Source organism: Leuciscus leuciscus, assembly GCF_965113295.1.
Source record: "Leuciscus leuciscus genome assembly, chromosome: 3".
Taxonomy (NCBI): Eukaryota; Metazoa; Chordata; class Actinopteri; order Cypriniformes; family Leuciscidae; genus Leuciscus; species Leuciscus leuciscus.
This window is the reverse complement of record NC_138727.1, coordinates 67,311,982-67,332,327: the sequence shown is the minus strand read 5'-3', so window position 1 is coordinate 67,332,327 and position 20,346 is coordinate 67,311,982. Positions and strand designations below refer to the sequence as shown.

At 42.3% G+C, this 20,346-nt stretch overlaps 2 protein-coding genes across 2 annotated transcripts in view; both read right to left on the bottom strand.

The window, feature by feature from the left end:
* Positions 1-20,346, bottom strand: part of LOC309494178 (uncharacterized protein) — a 32,287-nt gene that overhangs the window by 2,372 nt on the left and 9,569 nt on the right. The gene's annotated exons all lie outside the window — the stretch shown is intronic.
* On the bottom strand, positions 3,789-6,933 carry LOC309494173 (NACHT, LRR and PYD domains-containing protein 1 homolog). Its single transcript, XM_082163423.1, has 2 exons — positions 6,529-6,933; positions 3,789-5,331 (listed from the first exon to the last, which is right to left on the bottom strand). The coding sequence occupies exons 1-2, from the start codon at positions 6,918-6,920 to the stop codon at positions 4,137-4,139; spliced, it is 1,587 nt and encodes a 528-aa protein (XP_082019549.1). The 5' UTR covers positions 6,921-6,933; the 3' UTR covers positions 3,789-4,136.

Here is a 20,346-nt window from a genome sequence, read left to right as displayed (position 1 = left end):
ATGAAATAAACAGTGCTTTATTTTTTCAGCTATAGGTGTATTTAACAGTAGAATTGAAGAAAGTAATTAAATGAACACATATGAAAATAAAACACAACAGACTTAAAGTTCTCAGTCAAGAGCAGTGAATGATTTCCTCTGTGTGTTTTGTTGTTTTATTAACATTAAAGGGATAGTTCTCCCCCCAAAAAGTCATAATTTACTCTCTTAAGTTGTTTTAAACCTGAATAAGTTTCTTTCTTCTGTTGAAAATAAACGTTATTTGCAAGAATGTGAGTAACCAAACAGTTGATGTACCCCTGTGACTTCCATAGTATATATTTTTCCTACTATGTATGGAAGTCAATGGGGACCAGCAACTGTTTGGTTTTGGGTGAACTATCTCTTTAAGGACAAGCGGCAGCATGTTTATTATTAGGGCTACTGTCTCTTTAAGAACTGCACGCGACGCGTCTAATATACACGCATATGACAAGCAGATTTTAATGAATTTTCTCTGTTTGCTTTCACTTTAGACATAACCAACTTTGTTTATGTAAACATTGTCTGTATTTGACAGTATTAGCGCAATATAAGACTCAAAAGATAACTTAGTCCAGTAACAGGCTTTTAGTGCATGTGCGCGTGTATGCGCTCAGTAAAGCGCATGTTTGAACAGCGCATCAGCAGCGAATGACATGTTTAACCGGCAAGGCTTTAAAGCACATGCAAATAATGAACTTTTGTGAACTGCAGTGTCCCGTTCCTCTGCGTTACATTTGATGTGAATATACGTCGTGCTGCAGTGTAGCCTATAGATGAAGGCACCGCAGCTGATAAAATGCGCAGTTGTTTGGTGTGATTTTACGATTCCAAATTTAGGGGGGCCAGAGGGGGGGCCAAGCTTGGTGACACGGGGGCACTGGCCCCCCCGGCCCCCCCTCTAGAACCGCCACTGGTTCAGCATTACCCTCACATGTTTGTGCACACCACCACAAATGATTTATGATGGATGTTATCCACTCTGCCAGGCCTTCACATTCCTTTGTCTTTGCTGCCTTCGCTAATTTTTTTTGATAGGCCTTTGGCCACATGCCATGGGTCAAATTGATGATGTTTTTCAGGATTGTTTACCCTCATTTTTTTCACAATTTGAGGGTGGCGGTCAGTGGAGATGGTGCTCCCCTTAACTCCATTCTCTTCAATTGTTTGTAGAGCATCTTTGAAACCCTTGATCTATTGTGTTGGAGCTTGACACTTGGGTGCAACTTACAACTTTAAAGTCCACTACCTTTTCAGTCAGTGCATCCATAAAGGTGTACGTACAGTATTTAGCTGAGTGACCAGGAGAGTCACACCGGCCATCTCCACAGAGCACAACTTCTTGCTGGTTCGTCATTGTGGTTAACACAGTACTCTGCTCTTTATTCCATGTTTTTTCAATCACAGGAAACACGTACCTCTTCCTCAGTGTTGCATATGTATCAGCACTTATTGTCTTTAGGTTCATATTGTGACAGAAGCGCTCAAATTTTGCTAAATGGATCCCACTGAAGAAGACTGACGCTGATAAGAGCAGGTTTTCTATCCCTTTGCAGTGTTTTCCATGAGGCTGACTTTGCCATCTGTAACTGCAGCCATTAATGCATGTGAGCTCTAATGTCAATTGTGATCCATCATTGTGTAGCTCTCTCATATCTTCCTGAACAATAAGGGAGCCACACTTTGAACAATGTCGAAGCAATTGCTGTAACTGCTCCTCAAAAACTAGAAAAACTCTAGTGCTAATTCCTTCAACATGTGAATTAATTGAAGGTCGTGAGCCCTGTGTACTTTGAGAGGACTCTGATGCACTTGCAGTGTAATCCGGATCAAATAGACTACGCTGTGACTGAGACAGATCGCTAGGTTCATTATCTGATAAGAACAGATCTTGAGAGTTGTCATCCTCCACTACCAACTCATGTTTACGTGCGTAACTACTATGGTCGGTCGCCACCTGGTAGTGTGTGTCAGCTGGCCACTGTACAGCTGCATCCAATTGGTATATTAGCCCGATATCCGTCTGAGTCTCTGCATCAACTTTAATTGGAGAACACTGGACGCTTTTATCTTCCATTACAGACTCGACAAGTGCATGGTTGTCCGGTTCGACACAGTCCATGATTTCCTGGACATCTATGAAAAGTTTCAGTCAGGATTCAGACCGCATCATAGCACTGAAACTGCGCTCGTTAAAATCACAAATGATTTACTTTTAGCTTCTGACCAAGGCTGTATCTCAATATTAGTTTTACTTGATCTTAGTGCTGCGTTCGATACTATAGATCACACAATACTCTTAGATCGACTACAAAATTATACTGGTGTTCAAGGACAAGCATTAAGCTGGTTCAGATCATACTTATCTGACAGCTACCATTTTTTCTATTTAAATGGAGAAAAATCGATCATAACTCCAGTAAACTATGGAGTGCCACAGGGATCTGTGTTGGGCCCTCTATTATTCTCAATATATATGATGCCACTTGGAAATATTATATGGAAACATGGAATTAGTTTCCATTGTTATGCTGATGACACTCAAATCTATATTTCATCACGGCCAGAAGAAAACGCTAAATTATCCAAATTGACAAAGTGTGTCAAAGATATAAAATATTGGATGACACGCAATTTTCTTTTATTAAATCCAGACAAGACAGAGGTACTGATCATCGGTTCAAAAAACCGCCCACAGAACCTCTCACAATACAACTTTAACATCATAGGATGTCCTGTTACTTTATCCTCTACAGTAAAAGACCTGGGTGTTATATTAGACTGCAACCTGTCTTTTGAAAATCATATTTCATATGTTACAAGAACAGCCTTTTTCCACCTTAGAAACATTGAGCTACATAATATGCTATCAGTTTCTGATGCAGAAAAGTTAGTTCATGCATTCATGACCTCGAGACTGGATTACTGTAATGCTTTATTAGCTGGTTGTCCTGCATCCTCAATAAACAAGCTACAGTTAGTCCAAAATGCCGCCGCTAGAGTTCTTACGAGATCAAGAAAATATGATCATATAACACCGATTTTATCATCACTACATTGGTTACCTATAAAGTTCCGTATTAATTACAAGGTATTGCTACTGACTTATAAAGCCCTAAACGGCTTAGCTCCAGTCTATTTAACGGATCTTCTATCGCCCTATAATCCATCGCGCTCTTTAAGATCAATAAATTCAAGGCTTTTGGTCATACCTAGGATATCCAGATCAACCAAAGGAGGGAGAGCATTTTCACATTTAGCTCCAAAACTCTGGAATAGTCTTCCTGATACTGTTCGTTGCTCAGACTCGCTCTCCCAGTTTAAAACTAGATTAAAGACGCATCTCTTCAGCCAGGCATTCATATAATACTTTTAATCTTACAGTTATATCCGACCTCTAGTTTATAAACGCCAGAGGAGAACTGGCCCCCGACTGAGCCTGGGTTCTCCCAAGGTTTTTTTTTTTTCTCCATTAGGTCACCTGATGGAGTTTTTCGGTTCCTTGCCACTGTTGCCATTGGCTTTCTCAGTTGGGGATATTTGGGGATATTTAATTGAATTAATCAATCAACAATACTATTGATCAGCATTACCAAACGTGGACGTTCCACTAGAAACAAACATTGATGTATTGTTTTAATTTAATACTGTGAAGCTGCTTTGATACAATCTATGTTGTGAAAAGCGCTATATAAATAAACTTGACTTGACTTGACTAAAGCTTCTCTTAAAGCTTTCATATAATCATATGAAAAAAGAGATGGACTCTATCCTTTTTAGTAAACTACAACATTTGATAGTTTATGGCTAATCTATAAAAATGTACATCAGCAATTCACCAACAAGTATGAAATACAGTTAGACAAACATAAATATAAATGCTGGTATACATTTACTTTAATATTGAACTCGTTTTACCTTCCCTGTGGAACATTTACTTAGATGTGCAAAAACTTACATTTATTTCCCTGCAGAACATTTACAATGTAAAGAGCAAAAAGAGCAAAGCAAAACCTTTAATTTATTTGTAATGTTACTATGAATTAATATTTTGAAAGGAGTATATTTTGATAAGTTCAGATAAACCCATATCAGATCAAGAATCAGACCAATGTTCAAAAGGGGTAAAGCTTCTCTTCCTGAAGAACTGAGATGAATTCAGCTTTCACAGGATCTCTGTGTTTGCGTATAATGGCACAGATCTTTCTCATGCTCTCCTGACTGGTTAAATTCTGTGTGATTTCTGAATATTGTTCCTCATGAATTAGTTCTTGCTGACGCAGTTTATCTGCAATGATCTGGACATTTGTAACCTCCTGAATGAGATTTGGCCAATGGTTATCAAAATATCTTGCTTTATCTGCCTCACTATTCAGACACGGCTCGTCTCTCTTAGGACGAATCTGATCACTATTCAGACGCGGCTCGTCTCTCTTAGGATGAATCAGATCATCTTTCTCAAATGTTGCATCCCAGACCTCCTCCTTATCCTCTTCTCTGATAAGAGTCATTTGAAGATCATTCTCCAGACGAGTCTTGACCCTGAAGAAGTTTGGGGGAGTTTCTCTTGTGAGTGTGATCCCTTCTTTGGGATGGATAGTGGAGGCACCAGGAACATCAAGAATGTGTGGCGTGTTCATCCGAATTGGCCTGCCAGGTCTGGGATAATCTATTGGGTCATATGACTTTTCTTTCTTCTCAACCTTTTCTTTTGCATGATCATCAACTGGAAAAAAGTAGAGATGTAGAATGAGAGGATCTTTAGAACGCATGTAGAGAAGAAGATCGCAGTGTTCATACAATCCCATTATCCAACTTATTATTAATGTTTTCAGAGAGAAGGATGGTTGGACAATCTTAGCATGGAATCGGGTCAACTGCACAGGTTCTGTGGTTATTCCCTCGTCTTTTACGGTGAGGACTTTCACAGCATCTTTGAGAGAGGGGTCAGACTCTCCTAAACAGGCGTAATGGGGCAGATGAACTTCCTCCAGTTTCCCTGAGATCACCGTCACGTCAATCACTGGACCGATCCGGTTGCACTGCAGCCTCTCCAGCTCTGCGTTGAGGAAGAGTCCGTCTACGGTACGGTACTGAAGGGTGACGACACAGTCACAGACCCATCGCATTCTGGTCCTGACACACTCGTAACGGCCTGGGTCAGTGCTGACCCTGAACTTTGACCCTCCTTCATCTGTACAGGCCGACGGCTCAATCTGAAGCCACTGATCAGAATCAGCTATATGGACACAAGACTGACAGTTCAGCAGCGGGTGAATATCGAGCCCAGAAGGTTTGGGCTGAGAGAACCTGTGAAGAACCAGAAGAAGGCAGAAGAAAAGAGTCAGCTGGTTTTATAATCTCAGTTTATGTTATTTTCAATGTTTATTAATACATTATTAAAATCAAAAGTTGTATCTGTCAATATTATTTAATGGACCTGAACTAACATGAACTAACAATGAACAGTTGACTAACTAACGTTAACAAATACAGTTAATGCATTAACGAATGTTAACTAATGGGACCTTATTGTAAAGTATTACCAACAATTCAAAACCAACAACATACAAACAGTTTACTATAAAAACTATTTGACAGGCAGTTTGACAGAGAGAAAATATAAAGCTAGTATATATTGCTGCGACTGACACCTGTGATGTCACTCACTAATAACAAACAATCTAATATAACAAACACATATATACTATAATGAGAGTTTAATTCACACATAATTGTCCAGTTATGTTTATGTTTAACTAGCCAACATGAACTCTATATTCTCCATCAATAAGCTCAAGCTGAATAATGTGTCAAGTCTTCTATAAATCAATTTTTTTAACTGTGGATATTTTCACAGAGGTGGACAGATAAAGACCATCAGCAGTCTGGGGTGGACAGAAATGTTCATTATCACACATAATAAATGAGTTTGACTATAAAGAACTGGACTGTTTTACTGCTTACAACACAACTGTCTACAGTTAATTGTGCTTGATTGTAATTGAGGGAGTGCTGGAATAGATCAAGTAATACTGAGTGAATTTGACTATTTCTGTCTTATTCCTCGTCTGCAGGAATATTAATAGAAAAGAAGATCACACTACAGCTAGAAAATTACAGAAAATTAATAGCAAATTACAGTTTAGAGATCGTGTGTGATCAGGAGCTTTAGAGAAATACCAGTAAATCAGTCTTAAGCACTATTCACAGAGACCTCACAACTCTGAAACTGAAGGACACAATAGATTTAGCTCTAAACTAACTAAAATGAAGAATAATGTGTTTATAGTCTCTGCACAGGAGAGACTCTGTTGTTTCAAAACAAAGGAAAATATGTATTTATTGGTACTGGCCAAAACATGTTGTGAAATATCAGCATATGGAGTATCAGCACAAACCCAATATGGTGCATCTCTAGTGTTTAGTGATGTATGAAGAACAGAGGATTGAACTATTATTCAGTCTGGAGAAATCCTTCACTAAGACACAGTATATTTCACTCACCCGGTTGTGTGTGTATCACTGTTGTTTCTCTCAGGACGCTGTTTAATGTCACACAGAGACACTGAGGAGTTATCATCATAAAGTCTAAATCCAGCACAGAGGGGTTCAGTGAATGTGGTGTTGAGTGTGTGTAAGTGTGTGAGTGTGTGTGTGTCAGAGACGCTGTAGAAGGACAGAGTGCCGGCCGACACGTCCACATACACTCCTGCTCTCTTAGAGGATGAAGAGACGACAGGAATATCAGTGTCTTTATTATTGTGACAGACAGAGAATCTGTTATTATAGCAGATCAGACTCCAGGATTTTTCACTGCATCCAAACACACAGTCATTACTCCGTCCTTTCCTGCTGATTCCTTTATATGTCACTGATATACCATCTATCTGCTCCATTCAGCCTCCCAGTAACAGCATCCAGTCAGATTCTGTCTGAAGTCATCAAAATGAAGTATTTTCACCTCATAAATAAATACAAAATGAGGGTGAAAACTGCACAAAGGTCCACCTTTTAAAAAAGGGTTAGTGTTAGTGCTCCAGCCTTTAAACCATTTCTTAAGAAACCGGATGAGTCAAAATGATAAGTATTTTATCAGATCAATTAATAATTCTAGATACCTTATTATGCGAGTTGTTTAGTTCCCTTTCAAGGGAACTCCCGTTGCGTCGAAATGACGCTATGGGGAACGCTTTGCGTGATGACGTCTTGAAGCACATGTCAAATCAGTCCAATGGTGTGGCGGAACGTCAGAGGCGGGTGACGTCACGTACCAGGAAGCTATAAAAGCCGGCCCGAAACAGAAAACGAAAGCTTTCTGAGTCTTCAGTTGCGCTCTGTGTTGAATCTGTCCTTGTTATTTGGTGTTGTCTGTCTATATCACATATATATATTCAGTATGGCGAGCAAGCAGCAGTTTAGAGTGTGTGTCCATCCCTGCCCGCGTTATTTAACGGGAGGTGATACTCACACTCTTTGTGTTGTTTGTTTGGGTGAGGAGCATGCCCAGTCAGCACTCGAGGGTGGTGACTGTGTGCATTGCGAGGCGCTTCCATTGCGTACGCTCCGATCCCGCTTGGCTCGGTTCAATCCCGACCACGTTCCCCAGGGCTTGGGTCCCGCCGCTGCCGAGGCACGGCGTCGATCTCAGACCTGGGGTTCACAAATGGATTTATCAGTGGATGTTGAGACGGGCTCTGCCTTATCTCAACATCCTTCTGATAGATCCAGTGCCTCTCATCAGGGTGTGGAAGCACGCGCTGCGGTTTCTTCCCCCCCGATGGAGGCACCAATACTGCAATTGTCCAGCTCTGAGGAGTTGGACGTTGTTAGTGTTGAAGCTGAGTCTGAGGATTCGCCACCTCAGTCTCACGCTTTTGAGGAATTGCTCGATGTTGTCACGAGAGCAGTTCACAGATTATCTATTGAGTGGCCAGAGGATAGGCAGGACGTTCGTTCGAAAAGTAAGCTCGACGAACGCTTCCTGCCATCTCGTACACAGCCTCAGCGAAGAAGCCTTCCGTTTTTCCCCGATCTCCACACCGAGGTGTCGAGATCGTGGGGAAAACCGGTTTCATACAGAGTGTATGCACCACAAACATCCCATTATTCTTCCATTCACAAATATAAAGAATATGGTTATGGGGAGATGCCGAAGGTGGAGGAGACGCTTGCGAGCTATCTCTCTCCAGCAACGGCATCTTCCCTGAAAGCTCCTTCACTTCCCTCTAAGCCAGTAAAATACACTTCATCTCTGGTTCATAAATCGTATGCAGCCGCTGGTCAAGCTGCAGCGTGTCTGCATACGATGTCTATTATGCAAGCCTATCAGGCAGAATTATTGGGGGATTTAGAGGAGGGCGGGGGAATTGGTCCTGATACAGTGGCTGAACTACGCAGAGCCACAGATTTGTCTCTCAGGGCCACCAAGGAGACCGCTAAATCAATCGGGCGGTCTATGGCAGCCCTGGTGGCCACTGAGAGGCATCTGTGGCTCAATTTGAGCGATATAAAAGAGAAAGAAAAGCACGTTCTCTTAGATGCTCCGGTTTCCACTGTTGGTTTATTTGGCGATGCAGTAAACAGTGCGGTAGCTAAATCTCAGGAAGCTGCTAAACAGGCAGCTGCATTGCAAAAACTTCTCCCCCGCCGTTCTTTCATTGAGGCTGCTGAGCGGGAGCAGCCTCACTCCTCTAAAAAGAGCGCTGAACACCGTGCCACTCAAAAACAGAGTGTGTCCTCTCGTGCTCCCCCACAAAAATCTCGGGGACACGGAGGGCGCTCTCAAACCCAGCAGTCTTCGAGGGGTAAAACGGATCTGCGGACCGTTATTACCGCCAAGAAGGCTGCTGGGAAAAGGTCCTGATGTCCGAGGGCTCAGGACAAATGAGGGTAGTTCCCCCCGAAGCAGAGCGGTTAACACCTCTTTTTACGGTGCCCGTCTCTCTTCGGTGCCCTCAGGGGACCGTTCTGCCAACCCTGCCACCTCTGGTGTTACAGGGCGCAGCGGTCTCCGGCGAGCACATATCTCAAGGTCCACCCGGAAACGTAGTGGCCTCGGGATGCCCGCCCCCTCCGAGGAGGGTGCTAGAGCAGTCTGTTCGGTCGTTCCCTGCCGGTACGCCGTTACAGGGCGTCGAACCGACTACTCAACAGCAACAAAATCCAGAAACCAGTCTCGAGAGGCTGGTACCTCTAGTAGAATCTTTGACAGCGTGGAAGCTACTGTCAAATGTTTCTCGTTGGGTCCTGCAGACCGTGGAAAAAGGGTATCAGATACAATTAAAAAAACGCCCACCTCGGTTTATGGGGGTCCTGCCCACAGTGGTGGGCCCCGAGCAGGTTCTGGTTATGGAACAGGAAGTAAACACTCTGTTAGAGAAAGGGGCCATAGAATATGTACCTCCCTCCAACAGGGAAACCGGGTTTTACAGCCGGTACTTCCAAAAAAGGACGGGGGATTGCGTCCCATTTTAGATCTTCGAGTTCTGAACGAGTCAGTCATGCAGCTCAAGTTCAAAATGTTAACTTTGAGACAAATCGTGCCACAGATCAGGTCCGAGGACTGGTTTGTCACGATAGATCTCAAGGACGCATATTTCCATATTTCCATCCGTCCGTGTCATTGGAAGTTCCTGAGGTTTGCTTTCGGGGGCAAAGCATACCAATATCGAGTTCTTCCATTCGGCCTGGCTTTATCACCCCGCACTTTCACCAAATGCGTGGATGCAGCTCTGGCGCCTCTGCGCCTCCAGGGTATTCGCATCATGAACTACATCGACGATTGGTTGATTTTAGCTCAGTCGCATCAGTTGGCGGTTCAACATCGAGATGTTGTTCTCGCCCACATGAAAGAGCTGGGGTTACGGCTGAACGCCAAGAAGAGTGTGCTTTCTCCACTACAGAGGACCACTTTTTTAGGCGTGGTTTGGGATTCTGTGTCGATGCAGGCGCGCCTGTCACCGCCACGGATAGATTCCATCCTTGCAGCTGTGAAAAGTGTAAAGCTAGGCCAGCTACTCACTGTCAAACAGTTTCAGAGACTGTTGGGTCTCATGGCAGCAGCTTCCAACGTGATACCTTTTGGACTACTGCACATGAGGCCCCTGCAGTGGTGGCTCAGGACCAGAGGGTTTTCCCCGAGGGGCAACCCATTTCGCACGATCAAGGTCACGCGGCGATGCCTACGTGCCTTGGTTATGTGGAAGAAACCCTGGTTCCTGTCCCAGGGCCCAGTGTTGGGAGCTCCTTGTCGTCGCAAACTGCTAACGACGGATGCTTCCCTCACGGGCTGGGGAGCGATCCTAGAGGGTCGCTCATCTCAAGGTCTGTGGGAAGACCATCATCGTTCCTGGCATATCAATCGCCTAGAGATGTTAGCTGTCTTCCGGGCTCTGAGGAGCTTTATCACAGATCTCAGGGGACACCATGTGTTAGTACATACGGACAACACGTCGGTAGTCGCCTATATCAACCACCAAGGGGGTTTGCGTTCGCGCCCATTGTCCAATTTGGCACGCCATATCCTCTTGTGGTCCCAGGGGAAGTTGCTGTCTCTCAGGGCAGCCTACATCCCCGGGGTACAGAATATAGGAGCAGACACTCTGTCGAGACAGGGGCCGAGGCCCGGGGAATGGAGGCTCCACCCCGAGGTGGTGGAGCTGATATGGAGGGAGTTTGGCCAAGCACAAGTGGATCTGTTTGCGTCTCGAGAGACGTCTCACTGTCCACTTTGGTTCTCCCTCACGCATCCAGCTCCTCTGGGACTGGATGCTATGGTACAGACGTGGCCGAGGCTACGTCTGTACGCCTTTCCCCCAGTGGCTCTGCTCCCGGGAGTTCTGGAAAGAGTTCGCAGGGACCGGGTCCATCTACTTCTTATAGCCCCGCGCTGGCCGGGCAGAGTATGGTTTCCCGATCTTGTGTCCCTCCTCGACGGGCATCCTCTGGAGTTACCCGTCAGGAGGGACCTTCTGTCCCAGGCAGAGGGCTTGATATTTCACCCTCGGCCAGAACTGTGGAACCTGTGGGCTTGGCCTCTGAGGGGGCCCAGCTCATAGAGTCAGGTCTCTCAACTGAGGTTGTTGAGACCATTCTACAGTCCAGAGCTCCCTCCACGAGGAAACTTTATGCCCTGAAGTGGAGAGTATTCACTTCTTGGTGTAGTGACCGTCGGTTGGATCCAGTCAACTGCCCAATTGGTACAGTTCTGGAGTTCCTGCAGGACCGGTTCACTGCAGGTCTGACCCCGTCCACTTTAAAGGTTTATGTGGCGGCCATAGGTGCTTACCACATTCCTTTGGGTGGAATGTCTGTGGAGAAAGACCCTCTGGTATCTCGTTTCCTTCGTGGCACTTGGAGGCTGAGGCCTGCAGTTCGCTCTAGGGTGCCACCATGGGATTTGTCCGTTGCGCTGCAAGGCCTTTCCCTGGCCCCCTTTGAGCCCATTGAGGAGGTTCCTGAGAAGTTTCTAATTCTGAAAGCTCTGTTTCTTCTCGCCATCTCTTCTCTTAAAAGAATAGGGGATCTCCAGGCATTGTCGGTTGCTCCGTCATGCTTGGAGTTTGCTCCGGGCATGGTCAAAGCTTTTCTTCACCCTAGACCGGGCTATGTCCCCAAGGTCCCCACCAATGTGGCTAGACCTATTGTTCTGCAGGCCTTCTGTCCTCCTCCCTTTCAGAATGCGGACCAGGAGGCTAATAATTTGCTTTGCCCAGTTCGGGCGTTAGACGCTTATGTCCACAGAGCTGCCCTGTGGCGTAAAAGTGATCAATTATTTGTGTGCTTTGGGTCTCCTAACAAGGGAGGTCCGGTGTCTAAGCAAAGGATGAGCAAGTGGGTGGTTGAGGCTATCTCACTTGCTTATGAGGCGGCTGGACAGCCTTCTCCTTTGGCTGTCCGGTCGCACTCTACTAGGAGTATGGCGGCCTCTAAGGCCCTTATATCAGGAGTTTCGTTACAGGACGTCTGTGATGCGGCAGGCTGGTCCTCACCGCACACCTTCGTCAGGTTCTACTCTCTGGATTTAGACTCTGCTCCAGGGTCTCATGTTTTGTCTTCTTAGTGCTGCTCACTTGATACACACAGGACAGACATTTGTAGCTATGGAGGCGTTGGTATAGACGTTCCCCATAGCGTCATTTCGACGCAACGGGAGTTCCCTTGAAAGGGAACGCCTCGGTTACGACTGTAACCTCGGTTCCCTGAAGAGGGAACGAGCGTTGCGTCGCCTTGCCATATCTCCTTCATGCCTGTCAGCGCGACTTCAGACTTTACGAAGCTTTCGTTTTCTGTTTCGGGCCGGCTTTTATAGCTTCCTGGTATGTGACGTCACCCGCCTCTGACGTTCCGCCACACCATTGGACTGATTTGACATGTGCTTCAAGACGTCATCACGCAAAGCGTTCCCCATAGCGTCATTTCGACGCAACGCTCGTTCCCTCTTCAGGGAACCGAGGTTACAGTCGTAACCGAGGCGATTTTTAGATGCACATTAGCTTATTTTTCATTAACTGGTTAAAATTTACAACAGCGCATAAAAATGTGTTCTGAGTTTCACATACACAAAACGCAGACAGACTGAATGAAAATGTAAATCAGTGTCTGTCAGAAGGTGGCGCTTATGAACAGCAGAAATACAGCAGTTCCCCCAGTAGCCAAAGCAGCGCTGAGCTTATAAACACTTTACACAGAGGGAAGATGAGAAGAAAATGCCATCAAATCATCAAAAGGCAGTCAGTTTCCTTCAGAGATACTTTAGTTCATATAATTTCCCTCAGCACTCGGTTGTAAAGGTTGTAAATCCTCTCTCACTTTACGCCATTTTTTTCAAACAGAACGAAACTTACGCTGCAAGTCTGTGTTTAAAACCAGACAGTATTTACCAATGTAAAAACCAGAGTTTTGCAAATCCTGGAAATCAAATACGGTTTTAATGTTAATTATAATATTAAACTGTAATACTAACTGCTGGAGATTGTGTGGTGGTTTATCGGGAAACTGGTAACGGTTTAATCCCAAACCCTCAAGCTAGAGTGAGTTTGGCGACTCCTCGTAAATCTTTAGCGACCCCCCAGGCTGGGAAACACTGGCTTAAAGCACCAACATATCCTAGACAGTTCTTTAGAAATAGGCCAAAATAAAACAATCAAATGTAAAATAATATAAAATGTGTTCTGTTTTTCATTCGACTGCTTCCTGTATAGGCACCATTGAGCGCAATATGAGGCAATATGTTAATATAATCATTTCTTAATTCCACATTTTCTTAAAACAGTGAATTGCTGTTTCAGTTTAATATTTAAACGTATCATTTCATTGTTTCCATCATTTCATTTACATTTACATTTATTCATTTAGCAGACGCTTTTATCCAAAACGACTTACAAATGAGAGCAGAAGCAGTGAAACTAACAGTAGGACAACAATATGCAAGTGCTGTGACCCTTCTCAGTTTAATCTAACACTGTGCATGTTAATTGTTTTTTTCATATTTCAATATTAAAAATGTTATATTTAAAACATTAATCTCATAACATTATTTATGCGATTGTAATTGCAGTGTAAATGCATCCATGGCTCCTCTGCATCTCGTGCTATGAGAACTCGCAGAATAGTACATTCACACATAGATACGTGCCTCCACTGTCTTTTATCTAAATAAAAACCATTGTAAACGTCTGCTCATCCAGCACGAGTTGCAGTCGCACACAGTGCAGCACGAACCCAGGGGGGCAGGGTTTCATATTATTTTGAAGTTTCCCCGGGCGCCGCCATTGGCTAGCGGACCATCACCTGCTGTTAGCATCCCATTGACTCCCATTCATTTTGGTGTCACTTTGACAACGAATAACTTTACATCTGAGGCATTTCAAGACTCCATTTGTCCATTATTTATTTCTAAAGGCTTCATTACCTTGTATCTTACGTTATGGCCCCGTAGAAGCAGTTTTTGTAAAAATAGGCTAACGATTGCGTCATAACCACGCGACTCTCTGTCGCACAGTAGAGAGATTACCGTATGGACAGGAGGAGAAGCTCGCGGGCAATCGGGGAGACGTGGAGGCAAAATGACAAAGTAATTAATCAGAATACTTAGCAAAAGTTTCTCCTGCTCCAGCTCATGAACAGCTCCTACTCACGATCTCCATCTCTGCAAGATTCAGAAGGGAATGATTCAGATTTCTCTTGGCACAGCTACTAGAAGACAGACGGGTTGCTCACGTCACATCTACGTCGTCAAGCTCAGTTTGAGTCTGCGCAGTACGCTCGACCATCAGGAAGTGAGTGCTTCTAATTGACTTCACTTTCCTCCATTGAATCCAATGGGGTCGCTGTGTCCAGTTTATATACTGTCTATGCACGAACCACAGTTCACTGATCGCGTGATGATGGCGGAGGATTTGTAGCGCAACAGAGCCTAAAACGTCTGATAAATGTCTTATCTTGTAGAATGCGCGCTCAGCACTGCCGCTACGGAGTACGTGCGATCGCCAATCCCAAAGAGAAAGTAAAACACAAGCTCCCTGACATACAACAGCCTGTCTCAAAATATCAAACCTGTCTCTGGACTGTGTAGTTGTGGCTCTGGCCTCTGTTTTCACTTTGAATATTGAGAGAGTACTGTAACGTCTGAAGAACGTAAGACAAGGGAGGCTCCGTTTCTGAACTTTTAACTGGAACGCAACAACTGTACACAATCGCACCAGCTTAACTCACTCGCTCGTTTCTCTCTACCCGGCCTTTTCCGAACTCACCGCCTTAAAACAGCAATTTCACAACAATTATAAAGAGTCTGTGCGCTACAGTACTTTGATTATGGTTGCACTTGCACTTATTGTTTGCACTTAATAAGACTAAGAGAAAACTTATTTATTTGTATTATTTATACTGTTTTTATTTCTATGTTCAATTTGTGGAAAGGAGTTCAATCAGGAGGTCACACACAGCCTCAACCAGAGGTTCTGGAAGCTCATAATTCATGTACAGTAAAGTCTGAAGAGAATCATGTGAAATCATACAGGAGAAAAGCTAGTCAGTTGAGTTTGTGGCAAAACCTTATACAGTGCTTGTATATTGTTGTCTTTCAATGCATATGATAATTCATGCTCAAAGTAGAACTGAAATGACATTCATTAGAAGATTATTAGTTAAAACATTTCAAAATGCACCTGCAGACTATTTTTCCAGTCATGAACTCTGTCATTGAGGATTTCTATAAAATACTGTGCAAAAATCTCGTCTCGTCTCATTCTCGTGAACCCAATCTCGTGTCTCGTCTATTCTTGTGAGATAAGTGTCGTCACACCGTTTTGAGTGGGTGTGCCACAAGTTATTTATTTTTAAAGCCCCTGGAAATCAATTTATAGCGGAAATATCACCTCTTTATGGAAAAGTTTGTTCCTATTGTTGCTGTCAATATTGTTTTCGGAAGATACATTGAAAATGCAGTTAGCTTCTGTGTACGTCTCTACAATGCATGGCATGATATGTGTGTCTCACTTGCTGCTTATACATGATGCACCTTTTGTTTGATTTAACCTATAATATATCCCTGGATAATTCCAATTGATGATTTAACCTAAATTGTGTGATTAATCAGTATCTAAGAGCAGCATCTTTGGAATATGCCTTATATTTTTAAGCATTTAAATTGTCATTTGTTGCGAATGCATAATTAAGAAACGTGAATGTGAACTGATTTCGCAGTCGCGTTTCGAACGCATTGATCAATATGCTTGCGTAGACTTCAGTAAAACTGTTCGTTGGTTTCTCTCCTCGTTCTGAGCTGGTGTGTGAGTCTCAAAGACAATAAACACAAGCTCTTATCAGCCTCATCCAGCACATTTACATGAGATGTGATTAAAAGTGCTTAATTTCACGTGCTTCCGTGTCAAAGTATTAATTTTTTTTTCAACGTCAGACTCATTGGCCTTGGCTCATTTTCTGTGAAGAACATATATCAGAACACATTTTCAATGACCACACACTGTACACCGTACAAAAGTTTTCTGTGATTGGTAGGTTTAGGGGAAGGATTAGTGTAGGGGGATAGATTATACAGTTTGTACATTAGAAAAACCATTATGCCTATGGAGAGTCCCCGTAAACAACATATCCAAGTGAGTGTGTGTGAGTGTGTGTGAGTGAGTGAGTGAGTGAATGAGTGAGTGTGTGTGTGCGTGCGTGCATGTGAGAGAGAGATTGCATGTAAGTGTGAGAGAGTGTGAGTGCAAAAGTGAGTTTTGTTTCTACCCCTGCCGTTCCCGCACAAGGTTGCAATTCTTAAATGTGATCTAACAAAGCTAAAGGGAAAATATTAACCATATATGCTGTTTATATTGCTTGTAATTGGAATGAAGTAAACATCTGTTGAGTATTTTAACATAAATTGTTTGATTATGTTGAATTAAAAACCCAAAAATGCAGCGGGTCCACCAGACCCATGGACACTGGCTAAGTAACAAAAATATGAACACAAGGGTTAAAGGACATAAACCGTGATATAAGAATTTGGCCATATTGCCCATCTCGAAATCATTCATTCCCTGTATGACCTGTACAGGATTGTCCACAAAACTAAATAAATAAGGAAATAAAAGTATAAATACTCATTTATTTATTTTTTTAATTTCTTCATATATTTATTTATGTATTTGTTTATGTATTTTTTTACATCTCTTTGTATATTTATTTATTTATGTAATTATTTATTTATTATTAAGTCAGGGTTGGCATTCCATATGAACTGGAGCACGTCACAAATATGAACTGAAACTCAGTGTATTCTTACTTGCTTGAGAAATTTGTCTATAGAAAGTTTGAAATGTCAAATTTTAAACGAACCAATTCTTATCGAAATTAAATACACCCTGATTATGTAATCCATATATGAAAGTTGCATTTCTCTCTAAAGGTGCATCCACTGCAGAGTCAGTGTCACCAACTTCATCTTTGCAGCTGACGCGGACTCATAAAACACTAGTTTATTAATAAATCATTAAAATGTCAAAAAAAATTCTGAGCGCAGAATAAATTATGCCAATAGCCTATAAGTAGGCCTGTCGCGATAGTCAATAAATCAATTAATCGCACGATAAAAAAAAAGGAGCTCGATAATTTTTCCGGCCGTGATAATTCCATTTAAACCCTCTTGTCAGTTGCATGGTCTTTTGTGTGGGGAGGCGGCGCTTGTCAGTCACATGGACTTTGTGTGGGAAGGCGGGAGTGCTTGAGGCGACTGCCGAGAAGAGCGAGAAGACGAGACGCTAGTTGTGAGTTGGAGGACATGGAATTGGTTTCAAAGCCAAACGCGACAGCTGCAGTGTGGGAACACTTCGGATTCAAACCGAATGACCGTGGTGAACCACTTAACCTGAGCGAGCCGGTATGTCGCATTTGTTGTAAAACAGTCGCGACTAAAAGCGGTAACACAACAAACATGCACATGCACCTAAAACACAATCATCCGTTGCAGTTTTCCCAGCTGGGAAAAAAAACAACTACAACAGACGAGCCATCTTCGTCTTCCCGACAGTGCACCATAACTGGGGCGTTTAGTCGACAAACAAAGTACAAACAGGACAGTGCAAAATGGTGTGCACTCACCGACAGTGTAGTTCACTTAACCCCCTGAGGTCTACGGTATTCGCCGGCGATACCAGCTCGCTTTTTTTTTATCAATGTAAAAGAAACTCATAAATACTCTGTTGACTTTGATTTTCCATAGGAGTTTCATACATCAATCGATTCTGTTAAATGTGTATTATTTTTGTGTATACTCACAATAAAAACAAAGTGTTGTGCTTTTTGCCAAATAAAGAAAAATAAACACGAAGCGAGTTCTGCCTTCTCTCTGCCAGTGAAGTCCATTCTGAAACGCGTCCGAAAATGAACAATAACTGAGCGAATACTCAGTCAAACAGGCATACAGACACACAGGCATGAAGCTTGAATTCTCTTCTTTTAAATGAAGTAATTTATATAAAAAACAAATATCCTCATCTTGTGAAATCTGTATTAAAAGAGAGCGATTCCAGTCGAGCTCATCTCAGCTCATTACGTTATAATCGGCCCCGCCCACGGAGAGCGCGCGCTATTCAAACGCAAATGGCTGAGGCAATCCTGTGAACGCCCACATCAGCTCGAGAAAACACATCAAGTTTATTCAGATAAGTGTAGTCGTCTACACTGTCTCGCAGCGCTGTGAGGAATAATAATAATGGAAAACTTACCTCAGAAGTGCTGGTATTTCGAGGAGCAACGGATGGAATAATGTAGTAAGTTTTTTTTTTCATTCTCAAGTAAATCGCGTTTCTGTGTAAATGAATGAACGCAGAGATGCGCTGTTTACCACAACTCGCAAAAAGACGGTTTAAATTTGAATTGCGTTTCTGTGTGTGAATAAATGATCTGCTTTTAGCAAACTATTTTGCTATACTGAGTAAAATCGATTGAAATATGTTGAAATAAAATGTATTTGTATAAGCAACGTATTAAACTGCAAATTAACATTTATATTCCTTATAATAAAAACGAAAGACCTATGTTACAGACATATGAAAGACAACATTTCGTTGATTAGTTTTGGATAGATTACACATTTTTACTGTAAAATATCTGCCACCTCAAATAAGCTTTTGTTTGCCAATTTTTGCTAATATGTTAAATATAGTATGTTTTGTCAATGTAGGCTATATTCGAAGTTTGAAATATGTATGATAAAATGTATACTTTAGTTTTTACAAAGAAAGATTACACTTCAATTGTTGTTGTAATTGTAACCTTTTTAATAAAAAAATATATATTTACAAGGTAGATGTAAACAAATTTTAAAAGGTAAATATAAGCATTTTCTTTAAATAATTTTTATTGTGTTTTATTATTGACAAATTTGGGGAGAGGATACATATTCCAAAACTGAAAATACAGTATGAGAATTAACTGCACAATTAATAGACATGTTTTCCTTGGATATTATACAATTTGCAAGCAAAATTTGTGAAGAAAAAAAAAATTGACATGCTTCCAACTGTGAACCAATTTGGTAGAATATATATATATATATATATATATATATATATACTCTGTATATATATTGCTCTTGCATTCTTTCTTGTGGCTATAGGTGACACACCTGAATGAATGGCTCATTAAGTATGCGGGCCCCATTGTCTCCTGAGGTGTGAACCACTACATATGCATGATGCTGTTGAATGGTTGACGCCCCTTGCGCATATTGCCTTTACAAACAAAAAGTGTTTTACAAGATTTAAATCAATGTATTGTGTTATGTGAATGATAAGGGCAGGATGATTTTCACATCATTTTGAAGAAAAAACTCTAGGCAAAGACATCAATTAGTCAAAAGTCTTATTGACACATATTTAGTATGTGTTTTGTGGCCTTATTTCAGAAACTTTAGTTTTTAGTTTTTTCAATAACCATGCATAAACATTATTCTCTCAAAAATGAAAACATGTACATACATGTGGCTCACATATTATGGTAGCCCTGTTTGTGCTAAATAGAGTGTAATTATACCTTTGCCATTAATATGTTTATAAGCAACTGAAAAAAGCACAAATGTCAGAGCATGTCAGAACATCTCAAGGACCCCAAAAACCCCTCAGACCCCAGAGGGTTAAAGGAGCTGTATGTAGGAAATGTATTTCAATTAATCATAAAATGGCCCTGATATGTCACTAGACATTAAGAAATCATGTTCATTTCAAATACTTATATCACTGACAAAAGTAGTATGGCCAGGATATTGTCATTTAAAAAGTGAAGTTGCAGGCCTCAACTGATGTTGATGTTGTCATCTTGTGTTTTGGCCTGAAGCTCCACCCTCCGGCTATCTACCAATCACGAAGTCAGTAGTGTTTCGGCATCCGGGTTGCCAGCTCTGCTCTAGTTACCACAGCTGCAGATACAAACTGCAGCCTACGTTCCTGCTGGATCCTGCAGCCTATCTGGCAACCTCGAGGCAGGGGGAGGGGGAGGGGATACACCGCTCTATACAGTAATTTGAAAGTGATTGCAGTACCAGTTTTGGCCACAATCTTACATACAGCTCCTTTAATGGGCTTTATGCACAGCTGCACTACTTCCTGAACTTCAGCCAGCTCTTTGTTTCCTGTCTGTCATTATTGGACAAACTGATTAATCCAGGTGTGCCTGACCTCAGTAACAATAATCAGACACACCTGGATTAATCAGTTTGTCCAATAATGGCAGACAGGAAACAAAGAGCTGGCTGAAGTTCAGGAAGTAGTGTAGCTGTGCATAAAGCCCATTGCTAAAGAGATGCTGCCCTTTAGTATC